The sequence below is a fragment of the Delphinapterus leucas genome, chromosome 20 (genome assembly GCF_059928025.1).
Source record: "Delphinapterus leucas isolate spDelLeu-1000000601 "Yukka" chromosome 20, BTC_Dleu_Yukka2, whole genome shotgun sequence".
In the NCBI taxonomy this organism is placed as follows: domain Eukaryota; kingdom Metazoa; phylum Chordata; class Mammalia; order Artiodactyla; family Monodontidae; genus Delphinapterus; species Delphinapterus leucas.
In genome coordinates, this window is record NC_143148.1 from 1221738 (window position 1) to 1247776 (window position 26039).

At 40.9% G+C, this 26039-nt stretch overlaps 1 protein-coding gene across 2 annotated transcripts; it reads right to left on the reverse strand.

Moving 5' to 3' along the window:
• Positions 1 to 297: 297 nt before the first annotated feature.
• On the reverse strand, positions 298 to 24458 carry LOC111170055 (uncharacterized). Of its 2 annotated transcripts, XM_022564874.3 has the most exons (4): positions 23861 to 24458; positions 22472 to 22598; positions 11348 to 13675; positions 298 to 9574 (listed from the first exon to the last, which is right to left on the reverse strand). In XM_022564874.3, exons 1-3 carry the CDS (start codon positions 23891 to 23893, stop codon positions 11352 to 11354), a joined length of 2484 nt encoding a protein of 827 aa, XP_022420582.2. In that variant the 5' UTR covers positions 23894 to 24458; the 3' UTR covers positions 298 to 9574; positions 11348 to 11351. The 2 variants fall into 2 exon arrangements, with proteins under 2 accessions (XP_022420582.2, XP_030617003.2); XM_030761143.2 differs by having other exon boundaries at positions 298 to 13675.
• Positions 24459 to 26039: the final 1581 nt, after the last annotated feature.

Below are 26039 nucleotides of genomic sequence, written 5' to 3' on the forward strand. Positions count from 1 at the left end.
CCTATATATAGCTAAGAATTCTTTTAAAATCATTTGAAATATTATAATTAACAAGAGATTATGGGTATGCATATATGCAATAAAAATTAAAAATCAATATTAATCTTGTAAGAAGATTTCTCCTAATTAAAAATTTAAATCAAATGTTACTGAAATACAAAAATTTGAAAAACATTAAAACAAAGAAATGTGAAAGAACTGAAGAAAATTAAAAACCATAGAAATTAAACCAGAAATTATAAAAACCACCTCTAAATAAAAATAGATATAAAGCAAGTTTCTATAAAGGCTATTATGAATAAAAATACTAAAAGAGGTAATTTACTTTATGTATTTCAAACAAAATGCTAGTGTTTCAGAGCTTATTAGTTAAAGCTTACTTAAAGGGATAACAAAAGTATTTATTAGAAGAAATTATATATATATCCAACAGCTTATTCTGGCAGAGAAAATCGTAGTGGGGTTAACAGTACATAGTAGTGAGCCTGGAAACACACCTTACTGATATGTACATATTGAATAATTTAAGGAGGCATTTATATATTAAACTTGATTATCAATTTGGACAGAAAATATATAATGTAATGAAATATTAAAATAGATTAAAACTTGAGATCAAAAAAATATTTTCAAATTGGAAATAATTTAATCAAACCTACACATGAAAAATCATATCTGTATGGATTGGGTAAAAATTTTCTCAGTGATGGGACTTCCCTGGTGGTGCAGTGGTTAAGAATCCGCCTGCCAATGCAGGGGACACAGGTTCGAGCCCTGGTCCGGGAAGATCCCACATGCTGCAGAGCAACAAAGCCCGTGCACCACAACTACTGAGCCTGCACTCTAGAGCCTGCGAGCCACAACTACTGAGCCTGCACACCTAGAGCCTGTGCTCCACAAGAGAAGCCGCCACAATAAGAAGCCCGCACACCACGATGAAGAGTAGTCTCCACTCGCCGCAACTAGAGAATCCCGTGCATAGCAACAAAGACCCAATGCAGCCATAAATAAATTAATTAAATTAAAATTTTTTCTCAGTATTTTAATTTATATAGCATTCTATAAAATTGAACAAAACTAGCAAATTGGTAGTACTAGTACAAATTACTAGTAAAAATACTAGAGAATTATAAAAAGGAAAAAAATGGAAATAGTTTATATAAAACCTTTGAAATGAATTTAAGTCATATACAAGCAGCATTACTTGTTTTGTATGAGGCGTAACAAAACTTGTTTTATTTAAAGAGACAAGGGCCTGCAAATTCTAAACTTGCTCTCATTATTGTACACATTGCCCTTTACAAACTGCAGTTTTTTTTAGATAACAAAGCCTCTTAAATTTCCCCTGATTAGAGAGGTTCTATGTGAGCACAAATAAGGTGTAATCAAGAAAACTTCACTCTCCACAAAGTGATTGAGATACCTGTCAGTGTGTGTGATCAGGATATGATTTGTTAGAACAAACTGTCTCATGACTTCGAGATAATGAACTAGATACCTACAGATTCACCACTGAATCATCGGAGATCTTTCCAGAGAGAGGAGGCAAAATATTAATAATAATGAAGATATTATGTATATATAAAACATGCCATCATACAAGATAACCTCTAGCTTTGAGATTCTTTACATCCCTGATTATCTTGCTCTTTGTATCTTACAATCTTTTATTCACATGTTTTTTAAGTGTGCCTTGCTTTCACGAAATCTGACAGGAAGTTTTAACACTTGCACTCATCAAAGACATCTTGGTAAAACACTCTTACAGATTTCATTTGCAAATCATGCTCCCAAAAGATAAAAAATGCATATCCAACAATTGACATAAATGTCCACTCAAAAACTGAATAAAACACAGTCTTCTTACTCTTCGTGGGGAGCAAAGCTCTTAGAATGGACATTGTGAGGCTCAATGTGTTTGGTCAGCAATAAGAGTAAGTATAATCCAGACAGGTTGTAGAGGAAATATGGATACTAGGCAGCCTTAAAGCAAGTAGATGAGGTGGCACCATGCCTCTTGGTCCCTCAGAATGCATCCCTTTTGTATCTCTTTGTCAGTATTTGTGTTTCAATCCCAGAAAGCAGATTTTCCCCCCCATATAACATTTCTTATTGAATTTTCTGAGATATGGTCTATTTCTTCTAAGAATATGACATGTATCTGGGAATAGTGCTTACTTACCAAATTTACATTTGTTGCCAGGATGGCCAAAATATCGGCATCTGTGTATGGGGTAAAAAGTGGGCATCCAAACAAGAGATAAAGGTTTTTAATTCCACGATCTCATCTCCTTGCTGGGCAGTGATTATTATTTCACCTGTAAATGCAGTGGCAGTGTCTGCAAGGGGACTCAAGAATATCTCTGAAAAATATTTGTAGAGTGAGCAAATTACAGAAAGTTATTAATGTTGATTAATGGAGTCATCCATTAAGCACTGTGGAAATCACTAGAAGAGAAAAGGACTTGTGAAACCTGAGAAGAGGTAAGTCTCAATGGGTGATAAATGAAGGACACTGAGTCCTAAAATGTGAGAGAATTAAGTTGAGTCCATGGTTATGCTGGAGACTTGGTTACCATGAAATTCTTGTTTCCACAAAGTGTGAATCCTTTCCATTCATGACAATCCTGGGAAAACAAACTTGAGAAAAAGAAATAGTAAGGTGAGAGCAGAAAGAGGTAGAAGAATGGAAGGAAAGCTATGACATCATGTTTTATTCCATCAATAATCATTTACTAAACATCTCATCTGGCTCAGAGGCTCACCTAGATAAGAGTTATACATCAGCAACCAAAGAAATGTGTTCTCATGCAGCCTGCAATCCAACTCTTTATTGAAGGAATAGTCAATAAATCACAAAGAAAATATTCTATATTATAGTAATTATAAGGTGACAGGTGGTGTGGAAATATAAAAGAGCAGCAATGAGGAATGCAGGCATGTGGAGTCTGAGGATTTCAGTAGGAAATAGAGGGGTCAGAGATGTTCTCATGCTGCAGATAATATTCGAGCAAATATTTAATGGAGAGGAGAGAGTGACAAGGATACATCAGAAAGATGTTCCATGGAGAAGCCATGGAACACTTTCCCAAGGGTAGTTGTTTGCCTGGAGTGCCAGACCACTCATATGACCATTGTGCCAGTTCCAGGGTGCTAGAGATATTTTCTGGTATGTGTGTGTTTTTGTTTTGTTTAATTTTTATTGGAGTATGCTTTACAATGTTGTGTTAGCCTCCACTGACAATAAAATGAATCATCCATACAGATATCCCCTCCCTTTTGGACGTCCCTCCCATTTAGGTTACCACAGTGCATTAGGTAGAGTTCCCTGTGCTATACAGTATGTTCCCATCAGTTGTCTGTTTTATACATAGTATCAATAATGTATATGTGTCAATCCCAGTCTCCCAATTCCTCCCTCCCCACCCCTTTTCCCCTTGGTATCCATACATTTGTTCTGTATGTCTATGTCTCTATTTCTGCTTTGCAAATAAAATCGATACCATCTTTCTAGATTCCACATATATACGTTATTATACGATATTTGCTTTTCTGACTTACTTCACTCTGTATGACACTCTCTAGGTCCATCCTTGTCTCCAAAAATGACCCAATTTCATTCCTTTTTATGGCTGAGGTGGTGTGTTTTAATATACTGTAAAATACATTAAAAATATGTTGGTCTCTACCACTAGTTCCTGCCACCAAGCTCTGAAATCCCTTGGAATTTCATTTTATTTCTTTTTCTTCTCTGATTGCTGTGGCTAGGACTTCCAAAACTATGTTGAATAAAAGTCGCAAGAGTGGGCATCCTTGTCTTCGATTAAATGCTTTCAGCTTTTCACTGTTGAGTATGATACCAGTTGTGGGCTTATAATATATGGCCTTTATTATGTTGAGGTATGTACCCTCTATGCCCATTTTCTAGAAAGTTTTTATTGTAATGGGTGTTGAATTTTGTCAAAAGCTTTTTCTGCATTCTATTGAGATGATCATATGATTTTTATTCTTCAAAGTGTTAATGTGGTATATCACATTGATTGATTTGTGGATATCCAACCATCCTTTCTTCCCTGGAATAAATCCCACTTGATCATGGTGTATGATCCTTTTAATGTATTGTTGGATTTGGTTTGCTAATATTTTGTTAAGGATTTTTGCATATATATTCATCAGTGATATTGGCCTGTAATTTTCTTTTTTTGTGATATCTTTGTCTTGTTTTGGTATTGTAGTGAGGCTGGCCTTGTAGAATGAGTTCAAAGGTGTTCCTGCTGTAAGTTTTTGGGAATAGTTTGAGAAGCATAGGTGTTAACTCTTCTCTGAACTTCTGGTAGAATTCACCTGTGAAGCCATTTGGTCCTGAACTTCTGTTTGTTGGTAGTTTTTTAAAATTGCTGATTCAATTTCATTACTGGTTAATTGGTCCATTCATATTTTCTATTTTTTCCTTGTTCAGTCTTGAGTGTACATTCTAGGAATTAATCCATTTCTTCTAGGTTGTCCATTTTATTGGCATACATTTGTTGATATTAATCTCATGATCCTTTGTATTTCTGTTGTGTCAGTTGAAACTTCTTCTTCATTTCTGATTTTATGGATTTTGGACTTCTTTTTTCCTTGATGAGTGTGGCTAAAGATTTATCAATTTTATTTTTCTTTTCAAAGAACCTTCTCTGACCATAACTTTTCCTACTTGTCAAGTATCTTTTTCAACCACAATGCTATGAGACTAGAAATCAACTACAAGAAAAAGAAAAAAAAAACTGCAAAAAACACAAACACATGGAGACTAAATAATATGCTAACAACCAATGGATCACTGAAGAAATCAAAGAAATAAAAAAAAATACATCAGGAGTTCTCTAGTGGCCTAGTGGATAGGATTCCAGGCTTTCACTGCTGTGGCCTGAGTTCAATCACTGGTCGGGAAACAGATCCCTCAAGCTGCCCAGTGTGGCAAAAAAAAAAAAAAAAAAAATGTATAGGCAAATGAAAACAAAAACAAAACAATCCAAAATCTATGGGATATAGCTAAAGCAGTCCAAAGTGGGAAGTTTATAGTGATACAAGCCTACCTCAGGAAAACAAAAAAAATCTCAAACAACCTAAACTTACACCTAAAGGAACTATTAAAAGAACAAACAAAACCCAAATTTAGTAGAAGAAAGAAATAATAAAGACCAGGGCAGAAATAGAGACTAAAAAAAAATTGAAAAGGTCAATGAAACTGAAATTTTGTGTTTCTTAACAACAAAAAATTCACCTACCATCTGACTCAGGAATTATACTCACAAATCTTAGTTCAAAATAAATGAAACGCATTTCCACATGAAGACTAGCTATAAATGTCTGCAGCAGCTTTATCTTTAACATCCCCAAGCTGGAAACAACTCAACTATCAATAACAAGTGAATTGAGACAGATGAATGGCATGTAACTGATATTCAGCTGATTCAGTTGGGGACCCAGGTTGGCTGTCTCTGGCATCTGTACTATTGAACTACAACGCTTCACAACACTGCTCTAGAAGGTGCCAAGTTCAGGCATGTTGATAATGAGGATAATGATGATGATGATGGTGGTATCAACAGGAGCAGTGATGGCAACAGAGATCACACCTCAGACCTGCACAGTCAGGAAGTAACAGACTGGTCAGTTTTCATACATGAACCCATTTAGACAAACAATAGTACTGTGACATAAATACCATATTACCCCATTCTGTCAAGGAGGACTCTAAGCCAGGGAGAGGTTCAGAAACTTGCCTGGGGCCATACAGCCTGTGAGAAGCAGAGTTGGGATTCTCACCAGGAGCTATGGCTCCAGGACTCGGCCTCCTGAGTGCTACACTGAGGAGGAAACAGTGCACAGCCCTGTGTAGGGCCAGCATTCTTGGAGAAGGTAGCCATGTGAGAGGGAGGTGATCTGGAGTATTTAATCCTTGAGAAAGGGTTATCTGTGTGAGGGGATGACTTGGTCATTCCCAAATTTTGATATTTCATGGACCTGTAAAATTTTTTTAAAAATCAGAAAATCTACATGGTGATTTGGTGCAGAAAGGACATTAACTATCATCTACACTCACTTACATTTCATTTTTAAAAAGGACTTTTAGGGAATTCCCTAGCAATCCAGTGGTTAGGCCTCTGTGCTCCCACTGCAGGGGGCAGGGGTTCGATCCCTGGTCTGGTCTGGGAACTAAGATCTTGCATGCCGTGCAGCGTGGTCACAAAAAGGACTTTTAGCAGCAAAGAAAGCACAGGTTGGCACCTCATAAAGGCGGCACATCTTCTACATTGAATAACTTGAGGTTTCTGAGGGACTCGCTCAGTGGCTGTATTTTCCTTACTTTGCTGAGGACAGGATGTTGGAATTCAAGGAATGGAGTCTGAACAGTGCCTGCAACAAACCTGACACCTGATCTGTGCTTACGGGAACTTGGCTGTGGCCAGTGTTACAATTCTCTTTTAAATGACCTATATTTTATTTTTCTTATATAGATTGCATCTTAAAAAGAATATTTGTATCTCTCTGCTAATTGGGAAAACCAGTTTGACTTGGGACAAGTGGAAGTTTACCATGAAAATACAATGAAATCAAAATAATGCTCTGAAGTCCCAGGGACCCCATGGGGTATGCTCACGGGTGCCCCCTCTATTAAAAAGGGATATTAGTTTCAGGTCCCTGTTCGGGCATAAAAAACGGGGAGGGGGATATTAGTAACAGTGGGCAATAGAGATCTAGCACTATACCAAGAAGACTTTCTCCTGACAGCAGCAAGGGAAAGAGCAGGGGAAAAGAATCGCTTTCTCAGGGTTTCCAAGCATTCCACTTTATGTCAGATCTGTGCACCCTCTAAAATCATCTCCTGAAGCAGCACAGGAGCATGGTCTAGGCCTTAAGAAACAAGGGACAATGGTGTAGCATTCAGGAGCTACCCCCACCTTTTTTTTTTTGGCCATGCTGCGCAGCATGTGGGATCTTACTTCGCCGACCAGGGATCGAACCAGTACCCCGTTCATTGGAAGTATTTAGTCTTAACTACTGGACCACAAGGGAAGTCACCAGGAGCCTGTTTTAACTGGGATTGTATGGTTTAAGAAGATACCCTGGATGAACTGATGCTAAATGATTCTCAAGAAGTACTGCCTGACTCACCCTCTTCTCTGAAGCAGCCTATCACCCATGACCTTGCTAACTGGACTGAGGGGACACATGACCCAACCAGGCTAGGCTAGTCAGTTCCCCTTCTGTGTAATCTGGAGTGGGGACCTCAGATGTGGTTAGAGTGTGATGAGCACTCAGGTGAGGACTTGTGTTTTTTACCAAAAGACCCTTGGTGCAGACAGAAAGGTTAGAATAGAGGACGTCGGTCCAGAACATGGTGAGGAATGCAGGGAAGAAGGACGGTGCGTGCCAGTGGTCTTCTCAACCAGCCAGTCCTGGACAGAGAGGACAGAACCAAATAGGCAGCAGGTCCATGAATGGAGCAGAGGTGAGCTGTTACCCAGTGAGACCAGGAGCACATAGGTCTCCATTATCACCTCCTGGAACCAGGTCCTCTGGACTGGGCTGTCTCTAGTCCTCCAGGATGAAGTTTACAAATACCTGAAAAAGTCAAACCTCATATTGGGATGTTAGATGGCATCAGAGGCTGTCACTCAAGTCGCTGATGAAAGTGGAGAGACCCAGCCCTGAATCACTGATTCTCGAGGGTTAAGCTCTGTGCTGTGCTCAAAGGAGAGGAAGGTGCGGCCTTTGGACATAATGCAATTGCAGCTGAGAGAAAAACCTCCCATTGGGGAAGCCACTAGTAATGACAGACAAGGGCATTCCTGTGAGAACTGTGAGGGCAGGTGGTAAGTGGGGAAATGGTCATGTTGATAATTCCAACAAAGGTAACAGCAGCTGAGACTCCTTGGAACTCTGTGCGTGCCTGCCCAGGTATGAGTGCTTCACGTGCTGAGGTAAAGGGATTAAACATCCCCAGCTCTGGAGCTAGACTTAGGGGTATGAATCCAGCATCTTGAATCAGACACTTGTCCATTGTGTGACCTTGGGGAACCCACAACATCATTCTGACCCTGGATTTCCCCAGCAGTACAATAATAGTTCCCACTATCTTGGGTTGTGAGAATTAAAGAGAATATGTTCATAAAGCAAACCCTGGAATCCTGGCACCGTTAGGTACTCAGTATTTTGTTACTTTTATTAATCCTCACAGGAACCAAGGTAAGCGCCTCATCACCTCCATGTGAGTCGGCAAACTGAGACTCAGGGAGCTCTAGCAAGTTGTCCAGAGATTCCCAGGTGGGGAACCCACACTGAGATGTCAGTACAGCCTCTGCCTCCTTGTGGGTGCGTGGGGTGGGTGGGTCAGTGGCTTCTGAGAAGCCCCATTTCTTTCCCAAATGTACCCAGGGACTTTGGGGAAAATGAGGGGTGCCTGGCCAGGGAATGTCACGGAAGGCAGAGGCTAGTGCTGCCTAGGTCCAACGAGGTTGCGGGTATAGCCACGTTTCAGCTCTTCACCTCCCAGAGCTCACTGGTAGAGCCACAACTTATACCTGTTTTATACCTGTTTTACAAAGGGGGAAACTGAGGCCCAGAGTGGGTGGTCATTTGCCTGTGAGTCACAATATTTTGGGATCAGGATTCAAACCCAGGCTGCCTGACCCAGGGCTTGGGGAGTCTGATTACTGCCTTATTTCCAGTCCTGCTAGGCTTTGGGACTCAAAAAACACCCTGTTCATCCTGATGCCATCTCGTCTCCCTCACCAAGAGTTCTGCTCCAACCCACCAACTCCCATGATGATAGACCAGGCAAAGGGGCGAACACTACTAAGCAAGGGTTTGTGGTATTATTAAATGTCTGGACCTTAGAAAGTGATGGAGAATACATTAATAACACAGATTAAAATTAAAAGTATATGGTATATGTTTCCATTACATTGCACATAGCATAAAAAATTGAAAAAATTAGAACATATTATTCCAGTATTAAAAACAATTATTCCATAAATTAAAAAGTCACAAAATGAGTGAAATTCCAATACAACTTGGCTGTTTCACTGTTCTTTTGTGAAAGGAAGAAAATAGCCAAAATTCACAGAATAGGCAGAAGATATGAACATTTCACTAAAGATACAGAGGTAGCAAATATGCATCTGAAGAAATGTTCATCATGAATCTTTAGGGAAATGCAAATAAAACAACAGTTATATAGCTGGACAAACTTACAAAAAGGGTTAAAATTAAGAATGATTGACTATAAAAAAATACAAATAATAAAAAAAAGAAATACACATTCCCAATAAAAACACTAATATTCTGGAATGTTATCTTTTATCCCATTTATGTAGAAAGACTCATATGTACAATATAATAAAGTGACAATGTTTGTTAAAAAAAAAAGAATGAACAAATGAAATATTCACCAGGATGTGGAAGAAATGGAGCTCTCATACACTGCTGGTAAGAATGAAAAAAATGGGAATTCCCTGGCAGTCCAGTGGTTAGGACTCTGCACTTTCACTGATGAGGCCTGGTTGGGAAACTAAGATCCCGCAAGCTGTGCAGCACGATCAGAAAAAAAAAGAAGAAAAGAAAAAGGTATAATTAGTTCAGATCACAATTTGCTAGTCTGTTTAAGTTAAGCATTCACCTACCCTATGACTCAAACTTTGCACTCTGAGTTACTGAAGATAAACATACATCGACATAAAATCTTATACACAAATGCTTGTACCAGCTTTTTTTCCCAATAGTCAAAAATTAGAAAAACCCCAAATGTCCATAAGCAAATGAATGGATAAATAGTGGTATATTCAAATATAAGAATGTTTCTTAGAAAAAAAAATATGAGCTGCTTATATATCATTGATGACTCTCCAAGTATTTATGCAACATAAATAAAAGCAGGAAAAATAGTAAATACTTTGATTCCCATCACATGAATTCTAGAAAGTGGAAAGTTACATATTATAAAGGAAAGTAAATCAATGGTTACTTGAAGGGGTGTGAGGGGCAAGAAGAGAGAGATTATAAAAGGTCATGAGATAAATATACAGTAACAGATACAGTCATTACCATGACTACAATGATGGTTTCAGTTCCATACATATGTCAGAGCTATCTGATAACAAATAGCTTTTGAAATGCTTCAAGATAAAAAAAAAAACAACTATGTCCAACTGTTTTGGGAAAATAGGTTTGGCAATCCTACATTCATTCCACTTTGTCATGCCCTCTGGCGGTCAGTCTTACCTCAAAGACAGCAAATAGAGTGAGCAATGACTTTCCACCAGAGTCAACAGGAATGCAGCCTGGGTCACAAGAGACATCTGTGGACTACAGATTCTCCTTTTCTCTCTTTTTTTAAAAATCTGCCTGGCTCTTTGTAAGACCTGGGGAAGAGAGCTCCCTCAGCATTGCTGACATGCCCTGTGAACAAGGGAAAAAATTCATGCTGCTCCCAGAAGCAGTTGAGGTTGTCACACTGGACCCCTCCTCAGGGTGCCCTCTGAGTCTCCTAAAACTCATAGCATCCAGGCCTCAAAAGAAGACAAGAAAGTCCTGCAGTCTTTCCTAGGAGGCCACGGGCAGAAATGCAAATTTGGCAAAAACTAGTAAGTTAATTTCTGCCTTTGTAATGTCTCCTCTGAGGCATAGAAAGTTTGATACCCCCATAAAAGTTGCTCGCCCCTTCATGCCCAAATCTGTTTATAACCTACCCTATTTGGTAAATAGAATGTCCAAGATTAAAGAGGACTTAAACAGTAAGGTCTTTGTTACTGTTCAAACGAAAGCAATGTTCTGGCAGATCTGCCAGCAATGGCTGGCAGTTCTTTAGCTGGTGACTCAGAAGGTATAAAAATTCATCACAAGTATCTTGAGACCAACGTGTCCCTGAAAATGGTAATCCTTCTCTGGAAGCTGCCAGATTAACTCATATGATGTTCTCTGGGCCAATAGTAGGTCAGGCCCATGCCCAAGCTGGTCAGAAAGGGAATCCTAAAGGTTCAGGTTATTCCTAATTTCCTCCCAGAAATGAGAGAACAGAGTTGGCTTCCCTGAGCACACTGCAGTACTGACTGATGCACACTGTGGGGACGTGCCAGCTTATAGAGATGAAATGGATCTGGCTACAGAAAGTGGCAGTGACATAAATCTATCAAGAGCCCTGGGTAGGTTAGAGAGTGTAACACAGTCACACATGCTTCCCACAAAACTGAAAATTATGAGGAATCTCTCTACTCCTGATGTTTGGATGCATGGGACAACTAGTGCCTCACAGTTTCATCCAATGTCATTACACTGAACAAAGAAATTACACATTTCTTACACATTTAAGGCCTTTCTCCAGTGTGAACTCGCTGGTGCTGAGAGAGGTTAGATTTTCGGCTAAAAGACTTCCCACATTCGCTGCAGTCATAAGGCTTTTCTCCTGTGTGAACTCTCTGATGATAATGAAGGGTGGAACGAGAGGTAAAAGATTTCCCACATTCACTGCACTCATAAGGCCTTTCTCCTGTGTGAACTCTCCGGTGAATTATGAGGTGAATTCTTTGGGTAAAGGACTTTCCACAGTCACTACATGCATGAGGCCTTTCTCCTGTGTGAACTCTCCGATGGCGAATCAGTATTGAGCTATTGGTAAAAGATTTCCCACAGTCACTGCACTTATAAGGCCTTTCTCCAGTGTGAACTCTCTGATGATAACCAAGGGCAGAGACAGAAGTAAAAGATTTCTCACATTCACTGCACTCATAAGGCCTTTCTCCAGTGTGAACTCTCCGGTGTTTAGAGAGGTATGAATTCTGGCTAAAGGATCTCCCACAATCACTACATTCATAAGGCTTTTCACCAGTGTGAACTCTCTGGTGTTGATTCAATTGGGAAGTGTCCCTAAAAGATTTACCACATTCACTGCAGTCAAAAGGCCTTTCTCCTGTGTGAACTCTCTGATGACAACGGAGGGCAGAGCTAGAGGTAAAAGATTTCTCACATTCACTGCACTCATAAGGCCTTTCTCCAATGTGAATTTTCTGATGATAACGAAGGGCAGAACCAGAGGTAAAAGATTTCCCACATTCAATGCACTCATAAGGTCTTTCTCCTGTGTGAACTCTCTGGTGTATGTTGAGATGATTTCTTTGGGTAAAGGATTTCCCACATTCACTGCACTCATAAGGCCTTTCTCCTGTGTGAACTCTACGGTGTCGAATGAGTATCGGTCCATTGGTAAAGGATTTCCCACATTCACTGCACTCATAAGGTTTTTCTCCTGTGTGAACTCTCTGATGATAACAGAGGGCAGAACCAGAGGTAAAGGATTTCCCACATTCACTACATTCATAAGGCCTTTCTCCAGTGTGAACTCTCTGGTGTTGAGACAGGTAAGATTTGTGGCTAAAGGATTTCCCACATTCACTACACTCATAAGGCCTTTCTCCTGTGTGAACTCTTCGGTGTATAATGAGGTGATTTATTTGGGTAAAAGACTTTCCACAATCAGTACACTCATATGGCCTTTCTCCTGTGTGAATTCTCTGATGATAACGTAGGCCAGAGCTAGAGGTAAAAGACTTCCCACATTCTCCACATTTATAAGGCTTTTCTCCAGTGTGAACTCTCTGATGATAACGAAGGGCGGAGCTAGAAGTAAAGGATTTCCCACATTCACTGCACTCATAAGGCCTTTCTCCTGTGTGAACCCTCCAGTGTTCAATGAGGTCAGATTTTCGTCTAAAGGACTTCCTACATTCAGTGCACTCATAACTCATTTCTCCAGTGTGAACTGTCTGTTGTTGAAAAAAGATGGAGCTATGGCTAAAAGATTGTGCACACTGATGGCAAATGTGGCAATTTTCTCCAGTGTGACTCCTCTGAGGATAAATGAAGACAAATTCTTGGCTAAAGGATTTCCCACATTTGCTGCACTTGTACTGCCTTGCCCCAGTATGAATTCTTCGATGTTGAATGAGGGCTGAGCTTCCCCTAAAAGATTTTCCACAGTCGCCACAGTCATAAAGCCTGTCACCAGTGTGAATTCTCTGGTGCACAACAAATGAGGATTTATACTTGAATGTTTTCCCACATTCACTGCACATAAAACATTGTCTTTCAGTGTAGGCACTCTGGGCCTGAACAAGTGTGTGTTTGGGGCTGAAGCCTTTCTTGCATTCTCCCCTGGTGCAATGACTTTTTCTGCTTTGTAAAGTTTCCATGCAGTGGGTGACTGTGTTTGGCTTTTCCCCAGTGTGAATGGCCTGTTGATTCAGATGTCCTGAGGTGGCTAGGAAGTCCTCTGCAACTTTCTTGCAGGTAAAAGTCTCCCCTGACACATGGAAATTGCTGCTCTTCACAAATAAGTCCCTGTCCACACCGATTATGAATGGTTTTCCTTGCATGTGTTGCTCCTGGTGCTGCTGAGTGTCTGCACTGAAATAAAATCCTTTTGCACATGCCCTACACTTGAATAGTTTCTGGCTGTGTTGTGCTCCCTGCTGCTCAGTCAAATGGAAAATGTCTCTCAAAACTGGACCACACATCTCACAGGGGTGAGTCTTCTGGGAAGATGAAGGTTCCTTGGAAGTCCTGACCTGTGACATTACCACAGAAACACTCTGTTCAAAGGATGCCTCAACATTCTCTTCTCCACTCCAGACACCTGAATGCAAAGAAACACCGATGAGGTACACATTCACTTTATTGGAAGGGGCAATCCAACCACAAACGTGCAAATGAAACAAAAAAAGAATAGGGGTAATTATACTATGTCAGAAAAGACAGACTTTAAGTAAATAGACAAAGGAGGTCATTATATAATGATAAAGCAGTCAATTCATCAAGAGGATATAACAATTACAAGTATATTTGCATCCAATATTGGAACACCCGAATATATTAAGCAAATACAAACAAATCTGAAGGCAGAAAAAGACAGCAGTGAAGTAATATTAGGGGTTCAATGCCCCACTCTGAATAAGAAAACGTTGGTCTTGAACTGCACCTAAGATCAAAGGGACCTGACAGACATGTACAAAAGATGCCATCCAACTATAGCAGAATACACATTCTTCTCAAGTACACAGAGAACACTCTCTAGGATAGGTCACATGTTAGGTCACAAAACAAGTATTAACAAATTTAAAAAGATGGAAAACATATTAAATATCTTTTCCAACCACAATGGTACAAAACTAGAAATCATTAACAGGAGGAAAGCTGGGAAATTCACAAATAGGTAGAATTTAAATGACACACTCCTGAATGACCTATGGGTTAAACAAGAAATGATTAAAAAAAACATATTCAAACAAATGTAAATGGAAACATAACACACGAAAACTTATGGGATGCAGTAAAAGCAATTGTAAGAGGATAGTTTATAGTAATAAATGACTACCTTAAGAAAAAAGAATGATCTCTAATAAACAACCTAACTCTATATCTCAAGGTATCAGAAAAAGAACAGACTAAGGTTAAAGTTAGCAGAAATAAAACAAATAATAAAGATCAGAGCAGAAATAAATGAAATAGAGACTAGAAAAATGACAGAAAACACCAATAAAACTAAGAGGCTTTTTAATTTTTTTAAAAAACTTTTTACTTTGTTTTTTGGCTACTCTGTATGGCTTCTGGGATCTTAGTTCCCTGACCAGGCATTGAACCTGGGCCCCCTACAGTGGAGGTGCAGAGTCCTAACCACTGATCACCAGGGAAATCTCAACAGTTGGTTTTTTTGAAAAGATAAATTGACAAGCCTTTAGCTAGATTATGAAAAAAGAGAGATGACTCAAAATCAGAAATGAAAGAGGAGACATAACAACTGATACTGCAGGAATACAATCAATCAGAAGAAACTAGAATGAACAGTTATTTGCCAACAAATTGGATAACTCAGAAGAAATGAATAAAACTCCTATAAACATAAAACCTACCAAAAAAAAATCATGGAGAAATAGGAAATGTGAATTAACCTATAACTGGTAAGCAGATTGAATCACTAATAAAAAAAATCTCCCAACAAAGAAAAGCCCAGGACTAGGCAAAATCACTGGGAATTCTACTAAATATTTATTTATTTATTTATTTATTGCAGTATGCGGGCCTCTCACTGTTGTGGCCTCTCCCGTTGCGAAGCACAGGCTCCGGATGTGCAGGCTCAGCAGCCATGGCTCATGGGCCCAGCTGCTCCATGGCAGTGGGATCCTCCCAGACCAGGGTACGAACCCGCGTCCCCTGCATCAGCAGGCGGACTCTCAACCACTGTGCCACCAGGGAAGCCATCTACTAAATATTTAAAACATTAATATCAATCCTTCTCAAAATCTTCCAAAAAATTGAAGCAGGAACACTTCCAAGTTCATTTTATGAGACCAGCATTACTCTGATATCAAAGCCATTTAAGAAGAATACAACAGAAGAAAATTACAGGTCAATATCCCTGATGAGGGTGTCCCGGGTGGCATAGTGATTAAGAATCTGCCTGCCAATGCACAGGACACAGGTTCGAGCCCTGGTCCAGGTAGATCCTACATGCTGCAGAGCAACTAAGCCCATGTACTCTAGAGCCTGCGAGCCACAACTATTGAACCCATGTGCTGTAACTACTGAGGCCTGCATGCCTAGAGCCCGTGCTCTGCAACAAGGGAAGCCACCACAATGAGAAGCACGTGCACCACAACAAAGAGGAGCCCCCGCTCGCCGCAACTAGAGAAAGCCTACACACAGCAACGAAGATCCAACAAAGCCAAAAATAAATAAATAAAATAAATAAATTTTAAAAAAAAATCCCTGATGAATAGAGATGCAAAAATCCTCAACCAAATACTTGCAAACCAAATCCAACAGCACATTTACAGGATCATACATCACAATCAAGTAGCATTTATCCTTGGGGTGCAAAGATGGTTCAACATCATGTGCAAATCAATAAATGTGATACACCACATTATCAGAACGAAGGATAAAAATCATAATCATATGAATAGATGCTGAAAAACCATTTTAAAATTCAATATCCATTCATGATAAAAACTCTCAACAAGTTGGGTATAGAAAGGGGACTTCCCTGGTAGTCCAGTGGTTAAGAATCCATCTTCCAACACAGGAGACACGAGTTCAGTCCTGGGTTGGGGAACTAAGCCCATGCACTGCAACTACTCAGCCCATGCACTGCAATGACTCAGCCCACGCACTGCAACTACTGAGCCCACACACTCTGCAGCCCGCCTGCCACAACTAGAGAGCCCATGCACCACAACTACTGAGCCCACATGCTCTGGAGCCCGCGTGCCATAACTAGAGAGCCTGTGTGCTGCAACCAGTGAGCCCATGTGCTCTAACTAGAGGGCCTGCAGGTCACAGCTACTGAGCCCGCACACCACAACTAGAGAGAAGACTGTACAGCACAACTAAAAAATCCTGCACACCACAACTAAGACCAGACACAGCCGAATTAATTCTTTTTTTTTAAAAAAAAAGCTAGGTATAGAAGGAATGTACTTCAACATGTCTGACAAGCCCATACCTAACATCATATTGAACATTCAAAAGCTAAAAGGTTTTCCTCTAACATCAGGAACAAGACAAGTATGCCTACCCTATCCGTTTTTATTCAACATAGTACAGGAAGCCCCACCCAGAGTAAGTAGAGAAGAAAAAGAAAGAAAAGGCTGTCAAATTGGACTGGAAGAAGGAAAAGTGTTTGTTTGCAGGTAACACACTCTTATATGTAGAAAATCCCAAAATTCCACCCTAACAAATGAATTCAGTAAAGTTTCAGGATAAAAAGAACCAATATACAAATTTCAGTTGCATTTATATACATTAATTACAAACTGTCCGAATAGAAAATTAAGAAAGCAATCTTATTTTAAATAGCATCAAAAGAATAAGATACTCAGGAACAAATTTAATCTAGGGGATGAAAGATTTACATTCTGAAAATCATAAGACAATGATGGAAGAAACTAAAGAAGACACAAATAAATGGAAAGATATCCAGTATTCCTGGATTGGAAAAATTAATATTGTTAATTTTACAAAGAGCAATTTACAGATTGAAAACAATCCATATCAAAATTCCAATGATATTTTCCACAGAAATAGAATAAACAATCCTAAAATTTGTATGGAACCATGAAAAATCCCAAATAGCCAAAACAATCTTGAAAAAGGACAAATCTAGAGGCATCACACTTTCTGATTTCAAACTATTACAATTCTATGGTAATTAATACATTATGGTACTGGCATAAAAATAGACACATAGACCAACTGAACAGAATACAGAGCCCAGAAATAAACTCACGCATATGTGGTCAACTGATCTTTGATAGGCACAACAAGAACACACAATGGAGAAAGGACAGCTTCTTCCAAAAATGGTGATGGAAACACTGGTTATCCACAAGCAAAAAAAATGAAACTAGAGCCTTATCTCACACCACTCACAAAAATTAACTTGAATCGGATTAAAATTTTGAAACATAAACCCTGAAATTGTAAAACTTTTAGAAGAAAATACAGAGAAAAAGCTCCTTGACATTGGTGTTGGCAACGATTTTTTTTAGATAACACCAATAGCACAAGCAATGAAAGCAAAAATAAACAAGTGGGACTATATCAAATGGAAAAGCTTCTTTATAGCAAGGGAAACAAAATGAAAACACAACCTAAGGAAAAGGAGAAAATACTTGCAAAGGATTTATCTGATAAGGGGTTAATATCCAGAAAATATCAGAACTCATACAATTCAACAATAAAAAACTAAAGAATCCAATTAAAAATGGGCAAAAGGACCTGAACAGATATTTATCCAAAACACACAAATGATCAACAGGTATGTGAAAAGGTGCTCAACATCACTAACATCGGGGAAATGCAAATCCAAACCACAATGAGATACCTCACACCTGTCTGGAACACTACTATCAAAAAGACAAGAGATACATGTTAGTGAGGATGTGAAGAAAAGGAAAACCTTCTACATTGTTGGTAGGAATGTAAATCGGTACAGCCATTAGGGAAAACTGTATGGAATTTCCTAAAAATTAAAAATAGAACTCTGCATGGTCCAATAATCCCAATTCTGTGTCTATTTCCAGAGGAAACAAAATCTGTATCTCAAACAGGTGTTTGCACCCCCATGTTCACTGCAGCATGATCCACAATAGCCCAGGTATAAAAACAACCTAAGTACAGGCATACCTTGTTTTATTGTGCTTCACAGATAACTCATTTTCTTACAAATTGAAGGTATGCAGTAACCCTGTGTCAAGCAAGTCTACTGGCGCCATTTTTCTAACAGCATTTGCTCATGTTGTGTCTGTGAGTCACGTTTTGGTAATTTTTGCGATATTTCAAACTTTCTCATTATTGTTATACTTGTTATGGTGATCTGTGATCAGTGATCTTTGTTTTGGGGTGCGACAAACTGGACCCATAAGACAGCAGACTTAATTGATAAACACTGTATGTGTTCTGCCTGCTCTACGGACTGGTGAATCTGTCTCTCTCCCTCTCCTCTCGCCTCCATATTTCTTGAGATGCAACAATACTGAAATTAGGCAAATTAATAACCCTACAATGGCCTCTAAGAGCTCAAGTAAAAGGAAGGATCACATGTCTTTCACTTTAAATCAAAAGCTAGACATGATAAAGCTTAGTGAGGAAGGCAAGTTAAAAGCCAAGAGAGGCTGAAAGCCAGGCCCTTGGACCAAACAGTATTAACCAAGTTGTATCAATAAATGCAAAGGAAAAGTTCTTCAAGTAAATTAAAAGTGCTACTCTAGTGAACACACAAATAATAAGAAAGCAAAATAGTCTTATTGCTGATATGGAGAAAATTTTAGTGATCTGTATCCAAGATTAAGCCAGCCACAACATTACCTTAAGCCAAAGCCTGATCCAGAGTCAGGCCCCAACTCTCTCCAATTCTGTGATGGCTGAGAGAGGTGAGAAGCTGGAAAAAAAAAAAGTATGAAGCTAGCATATGTGGGTTCATGAGATTTAAGGAAAGAAGCTGTCTCGATAACATAAAAGTACAAGGTGAAAAAAAAAAGTACACAGTGAAGCAGCAAGTGCTGATGTAGAAGCTGTACCAAAGTTATCCAGATGATCTAGTTAAGATAATTAATGGACATGGCTACACTAAACAACACATTTTTAATGTAGATGAAACAGTCTTATGTTGGAAGAAGATGGCATCTAGGACTTTCACAGTTAGAGAGGAGAAGTCAATGCCTGGCTTCAAAGCTTCAAAGGACAGGCTGACTCTCTTGTTAAGGGTAATGCAGCTGGTGACTGAAAGTTGAAGCCAATGCTCATTTATCATTCTGAAAATCTTAGGCCCTTAACAATTCTGCTAAATCTACTCTGCATATATTCTATAAATGGAACAACAAAGCCTGGATGACAGCACGTCTCCTTATAGCATGATTTACTGAATATTTTAAGACTACTCTCGAGACCAACTGCTCTGAAAAAAAAATGTTCTCAAAATATTACTACTCACTGACAATACAGCTGGTCAGCCAAGAGCTCTGGTGGAGATGTACAAGATTAATGTTCTTTTCATGCCTACTACTACAACATCTATTCTGTAGCCCATGGATCAAGTAGTGTACACTGTCAAGTCTTAAGAAATACATTTCATAAGGCTATAGCTGCCATGGATAGCAATTCCTCTGATGGATCAGGGCAAAGTAAATTGAAAACCTTTTGGAAAGGACTCACCATTCTAGATGCCATTAAGAACATTTATGAATCATGGGAAGAGGTAAAACTATCAACATTAACAGGAGTTGGGAAAAAGCTGATTCCAACTCTCTAGATGACTTTGAGGAGTTCAGGATTTCAGTGGAGGAAATAACTGCAGATGTAGTGGAAAAACCAAGAGAACTAGAATTAGAAGTGCAGCTGGAAGATGACTGAATTGCTGCAATCTCAAGAGAAAACTTTAACAGATGAGGAGTTGTTTCTTATGGATGAGAAAAGAAAATGGTTTCTTGAGATGGAATGTACTCCTGGGGAAGATGCTGTGCAGATTGTTGAAATGATGACAAAGGCTTTAGAATATTACATAAACTTAGTTCATAAAGCAGCAGTAGGGTTTGAGAAGATTGACTACAATTTTGAAAGAAGTTCTACTGTGTGTTAAATGCTATCAAACAGCATCATGTGCTACAGAGAAATCATTCCTGAAAGGAAGAGTCCATTGATGTGGCAACCATCATTCTTGTCTTATTTGAAGAAATTGCCAAAGCCACCACAACCTTCATCAACCTGATCAGTCAGCACCTTGATCAGTCAAAATTAAGGCAAGGGACTTCCCTTGTGGCACAGTGGTTAAGAATCCGCCTGCCAGGCCTCCCTGGTGACGCAGTGGTTAAGACTCTTCCTGCCAATGCAGGGGACACGGGTTCGAGCCCTGGTCTGGGAAGATCCCATATGGTGCGGAGCAACTAAGCCCGTGCGCCACAACTACTGAGCCTGCGCGCTAGAGCCAGCGAGCCACAGCTACTAAGCCCGCATGTCACAACTACTGAAGCCCGTGTGCCTAGAGCCCGTTTTCCACAACAAGAGAAGCCACCCCAAACAGAAGCCTGTGCACTGCTATGAAAGAGTATCCCCCACTTGCTGCAACAAGAGAAAGCTCACGTGCAGCAATGAAGACTCAACGCAGCCAAAAATAAATAAATAAAATTAACAAACAAACAAAAAATAGAATCCACCTGCGAAAGCAGGGGACATGGGTTCAGGCTCTGGTCCGGGAAGATCCCACGTGCTGCGGAGCAACTAAGCCCTTGTGCCACAACTACTGAGCCAGCACTCTAGACTTCGCGTGCCACAACTACTGAAGCCCATGCACCTAGAGCCTGTGCTCCACAACAAGAGAAGCCACTGCAATGAGAAGCCCCTGTACCACAATGAAGAGTAGCCACACTCGCTGTAACTAGAGAAAGCCTGCGCACAGCAAAGAAGACCCAACACAGCCATAAATAAATAAATTTATTTATTAAAAAATTTTTTTAAAATAAATTGCTCCAGCAGCAAAAAGATACAACTCAGATGATGATTAAAATTTTTTTAGCAATAAAGTATTTTTTAACTAAGGTATATATGTTGCTTTTTAAGACATAATGCTATTGCACACTTACTGGCTACTATACAGTGTAAACATAACATTTATAGGCACTGGAAAACAAAACTTTTGGTGACTTGCTTTATTGTGTTACTCACCTTATTGCGGTGGTCTGGAGCCTAACCTGCAATATGCCTGTATCTGTCTACGAATGAATGGATTAATAAAGTCTGGTATTTATATGCAATGGAGTATTATTCAGCCATTAAAAAAGGAAATCATGCATTTGTGACAATAATGATGAACCTGGAGGGCATAATGCAAAGTGAAATAAGCCAAAGAAAGATAAATACTGTATGCTATCACTTATATATGGAATCGTGGGGAAAAAAACAGTTGAACCCATAGAAACAAAGAGTAGATGCAGGGTGCTCAGGTCTAGAGGAAATGGGAAGATGTTGGTCAGTTTTATAAGATGAATAAGCTCTGAGGAACTAATACAACATGGAGCCTATACTTAATAATGCTGTATTGTATACTTCAAATGGGTTAACAAAGTAGATCTTAAGTGTTTTCACACACACGAAAAATGTAAAGACAATTATGTGAGGTAATGGATGTGTTAATCAACTTGACTGTAGTAATCATTTCATACTGTATGTGTGTATATAAAATCATGATATTGTACACTTCCTTGTACTTTTTAATATTTTTTCATTTTTTGGCCACAATGTGCGGCTTGTGGGATCTCAGTTCTCTGACCACGGATTGAACCCGGGCCATGGCAGTGGAAGTGCTGAATCCTAACCACTAGACCACCAGGGAACTCCCTGTACACTTTAAATACATACAGTATTATTTGTCAATTATACCTCAATAAGCTGTAGAAAAGAAAAAAGAAAAGAGATCTAAACACCACAAGCAGAACCATTAAGGACAGCCTTAGAAAACAGCCCACGGTCCAGGTAAGTAATGGTCATGACAATACCTTCAATTCCTGGCATATGGAGGCAGAAGGAAATGTCAGATAATAAGAAGGAACAAAACCTGGGACACAGAAGTACCATGGACCTGGACTCACCACCTGACCAGGGAAAGGGCAAGTAAGATGCAATCCATTAGCCTCACTGCAAGAATGCTGACCTCAAATCCACCCCTACAAGCGTTGAGTACAGACTGTATTGGGGCTATGGGGAGAGAAGGGGGCAGTGCAAACAACCCAGCCCTACCTATCACAGCAACTACCCAGAAAGCTGGGGAAACAAGCAGTGCCCAAGGTCCATATGTGAGAAGGACAGAGCACACCTTGGAGAAAAGAGGGTGAGGCAGGATACAGAGCCTAGTCCAGGTCACTGGGGAGGGTGAGTCTCTTACCCAGTGAAGATATAAGTGCAAAGTTCTCCAGCATCACATCATGGTACAGGCGTCTCTGAGCCTCATCAAGGAGCTTCCATTCCTCCCAGGAGAAGTACAGGGCAATGTCCTCAAAGGTCACACCATTCTGTCATGAATGAGATAGATGAAACATAAACATTCTCTCTCTGAGGACCCACAATTCATCTCCTCACACATGTATTCCATGGTCATCCTCCATCAGAGCTCCCCACGTCAGGCCTGGTGCCAATGATGCCTGATCTCTCCTCACTGTGTTCAGCCCTCAGCCACAAAAGGCGGTGGCCGGGGGGATAAACGCCATCTAAACTCTGGGCCTGGCCTACAGGGCCCCATCCCTCCCCCGAAGTAATTCCCCCGAGGTCTCCCACATTGTGCCTCCAAGACACAGCCAAACATGGGCTCATCTTTACCCTTAATCCCCAAAACCAGGTCCTGTGGGCCCTCAGCTCACACTTCCCCTTGATGTGCACGTCATTCAGTTGACCAAACCTCTTTCACATCTTCAGACCTCACAGTTGCACTCCCACAGCTCTACCACCTCCCCGCCCCACATCACAGGCACCTCTCTGGACTCACCCAGGTACTTGGAACATGGCATCCACAGAGTGCTTAACAAAATCAAACATGATCTGGTACAATCCCAGTTCTCTGAGGGAGCCCATAGCCAGGAAAAGCCCTGCCTGCCTTGCTTCTAATCTCTGTTTCAGTATTAGCCACCCAGAACCAGTGAGGGACTGGGACACCCTCTCCTGCCTTACATAGGTTCCATAAGTGCCTCTTCAACCTTCAGAATCTGGGCGAAAAAGGAAGGCAACCATGGTTGGGCTCCATGTGTGCAGGACTCCCTTGTATCCTGGAACCTAGTGACCTCAGGCTGACTGACTAACCTCTGCTGTCTCTCATCAGATCCTGTGACCTTGGACGAGGACTCAACTCCCTGTGCCTCTCTTTGTCACCCCCATTCCAATCCAATCCGTTCGTTCTCTGAGCAGCTTTTTGAAAACTTTTAAAGCCCTCACATACACTGCTCTTCGTCCGTTCACAGCCCTCCGTGGCTCCCAGGTCCCTCAGAATAAAGCAACAACCTCTCTCTCTGCCGGTCCAGGCGTGATTCCACCTCACACTCTCTTTACTGCAGTCATAAGATGCACCCCAGGTTTCCCGAATCCTCCTGGCTCAGTCCGACCTCCAAGCCTTTGCACCTGCCGGTTCCTTCGCCTGTCACCCTCGCCCACGCGCCGCCCACGGCCGCCTCACCGTCCTGGACACCGCGGCCTTGGCTGCGGGCTCGTGAGCAGGCGCCCCGCACTCGGGGCTATAGTGTCTGGTGCCTTGTGGGCGGTGAGGGACCGGAGGACGAGCGTTTACCTCAGGCGGGTCCCTCAGCGCCGCCGTCGCCATCGGACTCGGTGGACGAAGCGGGCCCGGGAGCTGCGGGAGATGAGGCGAGACGCTGGCACAGCGGTCAGTCTCCCGGGCTTGACGCGCGATGCCCCGGGCGGCGTCTTCTAGCCTCAGACCTGCCTCTGTGTTGCGGGAACAGGCCCTCCTCTCGGATCTTCTCGGTCCAGTCACTTCGATCCTGACACAACGCTCCGGAGCGCGAAACCGGAGGGGAGCATAAATGACCGCCACAACGGGGTCGCCGGAAGTCCCGCCCAGACGCGCACGCGCGGGAACCCCTCACCCTGATTGGCCGTTGCTGCCTCTCGGCCCGTGCCTTCAGGGTAATGTAGTTCCCAGCGCTCCAGAGGCCGCGGCGAATCTAGTTCATAATGTTCAACAGGAGCATTGGATTTGCAGCCCCTTGAGGAACGCTGCTGGTGGTGTTCCTACCTCAAAGGAGGGAGGGGCTTTGGTCGTTGTTAAAGGCCGCGAAGAGACATTATTTCAGACTCCATTAAGCCCAGGCAGCTCCTAGAGGATAAAACAATTATTTGCGATGCTCGCAAATCTACTCATCTAAATGGCCGTATCATTCCAGTCATTCGTATATAAAATGAATCCACACATAGCTAGAAACATTGTTTATTGCTCTTCAAATGCATGTGGTCTGAAGTGTTACTCAGTTTTTTAAGTTTCAGTTTGTTTGGTCAGGAAGAAGAAAAAAGAGTCCATTGAGGTCCATGACAGAAAAGCAAGTAGTGTGATGTTAGGCTGCCCTGAAGCGGATGGACAAGCAGGAGCTCTGCCTCTGGTTCCCCCAGAAAACGGTTCCCCTGCCTATGTTATCAGTCATTTTGAGGAGTAGAAGCAAAAATGAACAGGATCATCAAAAGTGGAAGAAAAATAGGAACTGCCAAACTAAACGCCCTAAATTGTATAAAAGCTAATTTTTATTTTGTGGCCTTTTTAGAATTGTTACAATTGTGTAATCCTCTCTCTCTCTCTATATATATATATATTTTTTGTTTGTTTGTTTGTTTGTTACACAAATCTACCCATTTATTAAAGGCTAGCAAGGTTTCAAATGGTGGTGCTTCTATGGTCCTTCAATTCCTTCAGTTGTCTGATGGCAGACTTTACTGTGACAGCAGAAGTGGTGTTGTAGGCCTAACTATATTTCTTGGGTGTTGAGCTCATTTATTTGGTGACGAGAAAACATTAAATGAGAATTGTGTTTGTCAGCTAGGGCTGCCATAACATTTTAATACTATTGAAACCTTGGGTAGTCATAAGTTATAAACTGTAACCTGCCTTCACTGATCAAACTCACTTTGCTTTTACAAAAACTTGCGGGTACTCCCAAGCGGCAAATAGCCTAAACAATAAGATCTTTGCCCAAGTTGTGTTTTAGGAAATCGGGAGTCAGCTGTGTCCAGTTTGAGCTCGAACTGGTTAAAACTGGTTAAGACCACTGACCCTCCATCTGGGCATGTGCAAATGTCGGCTCAGTGACCTTTTGATGTCAGAGGGCCAACAGCCCACCCTCAGAACATGCTAACACTGCCATTTTCTGAACAGGTGTCTCATGAAAAAATCTGTAGCTTACTTTTACCTGTGCAGAACAACAATCACCTTTTCTTATCTTCAATTCCCATCCCCCCACCCAGCTTTATCCCATAAACATTCCTAGCCTCTCCCCTTTGGGGAGGTGAATCTGAGATTTGTCTTTGCTTCTGCTCGCTTGGCTGCCTTATGAATAAACAGTTTCTCTGCTGCAAACCTCAGCGTCTCAGCGTTTGGCTTGCTGTGCATCAGGCAAATGAAACTGGTTTAGTAAGAGTATAGACTGGGTGGCTTAAATAACAGAAATTAATTTTCTTGCAGTTCTGGATGCTGAAAGTCTAACAGGAAGGTGTCAAAAAGTATAGTTTTTCCTGAGGCCTCTGTTTTGGCTTTTGGGTAGCCAACTTCTTGCTCTGTCCTCACATGGCCTTTTCTCCCCGTGTGCATACTCCTGGTGTCTATCCCTCATCTTATGAGTGATGCAATGAAATTTATATTTCAAGGCAGGACAAGAAAATTTAAACATAAAATTTTCTGCTTTGGCCTCTCTACCTCCTTAATGTGCAGTGTGCTTCTGCATTACACACTAACTAGTCTT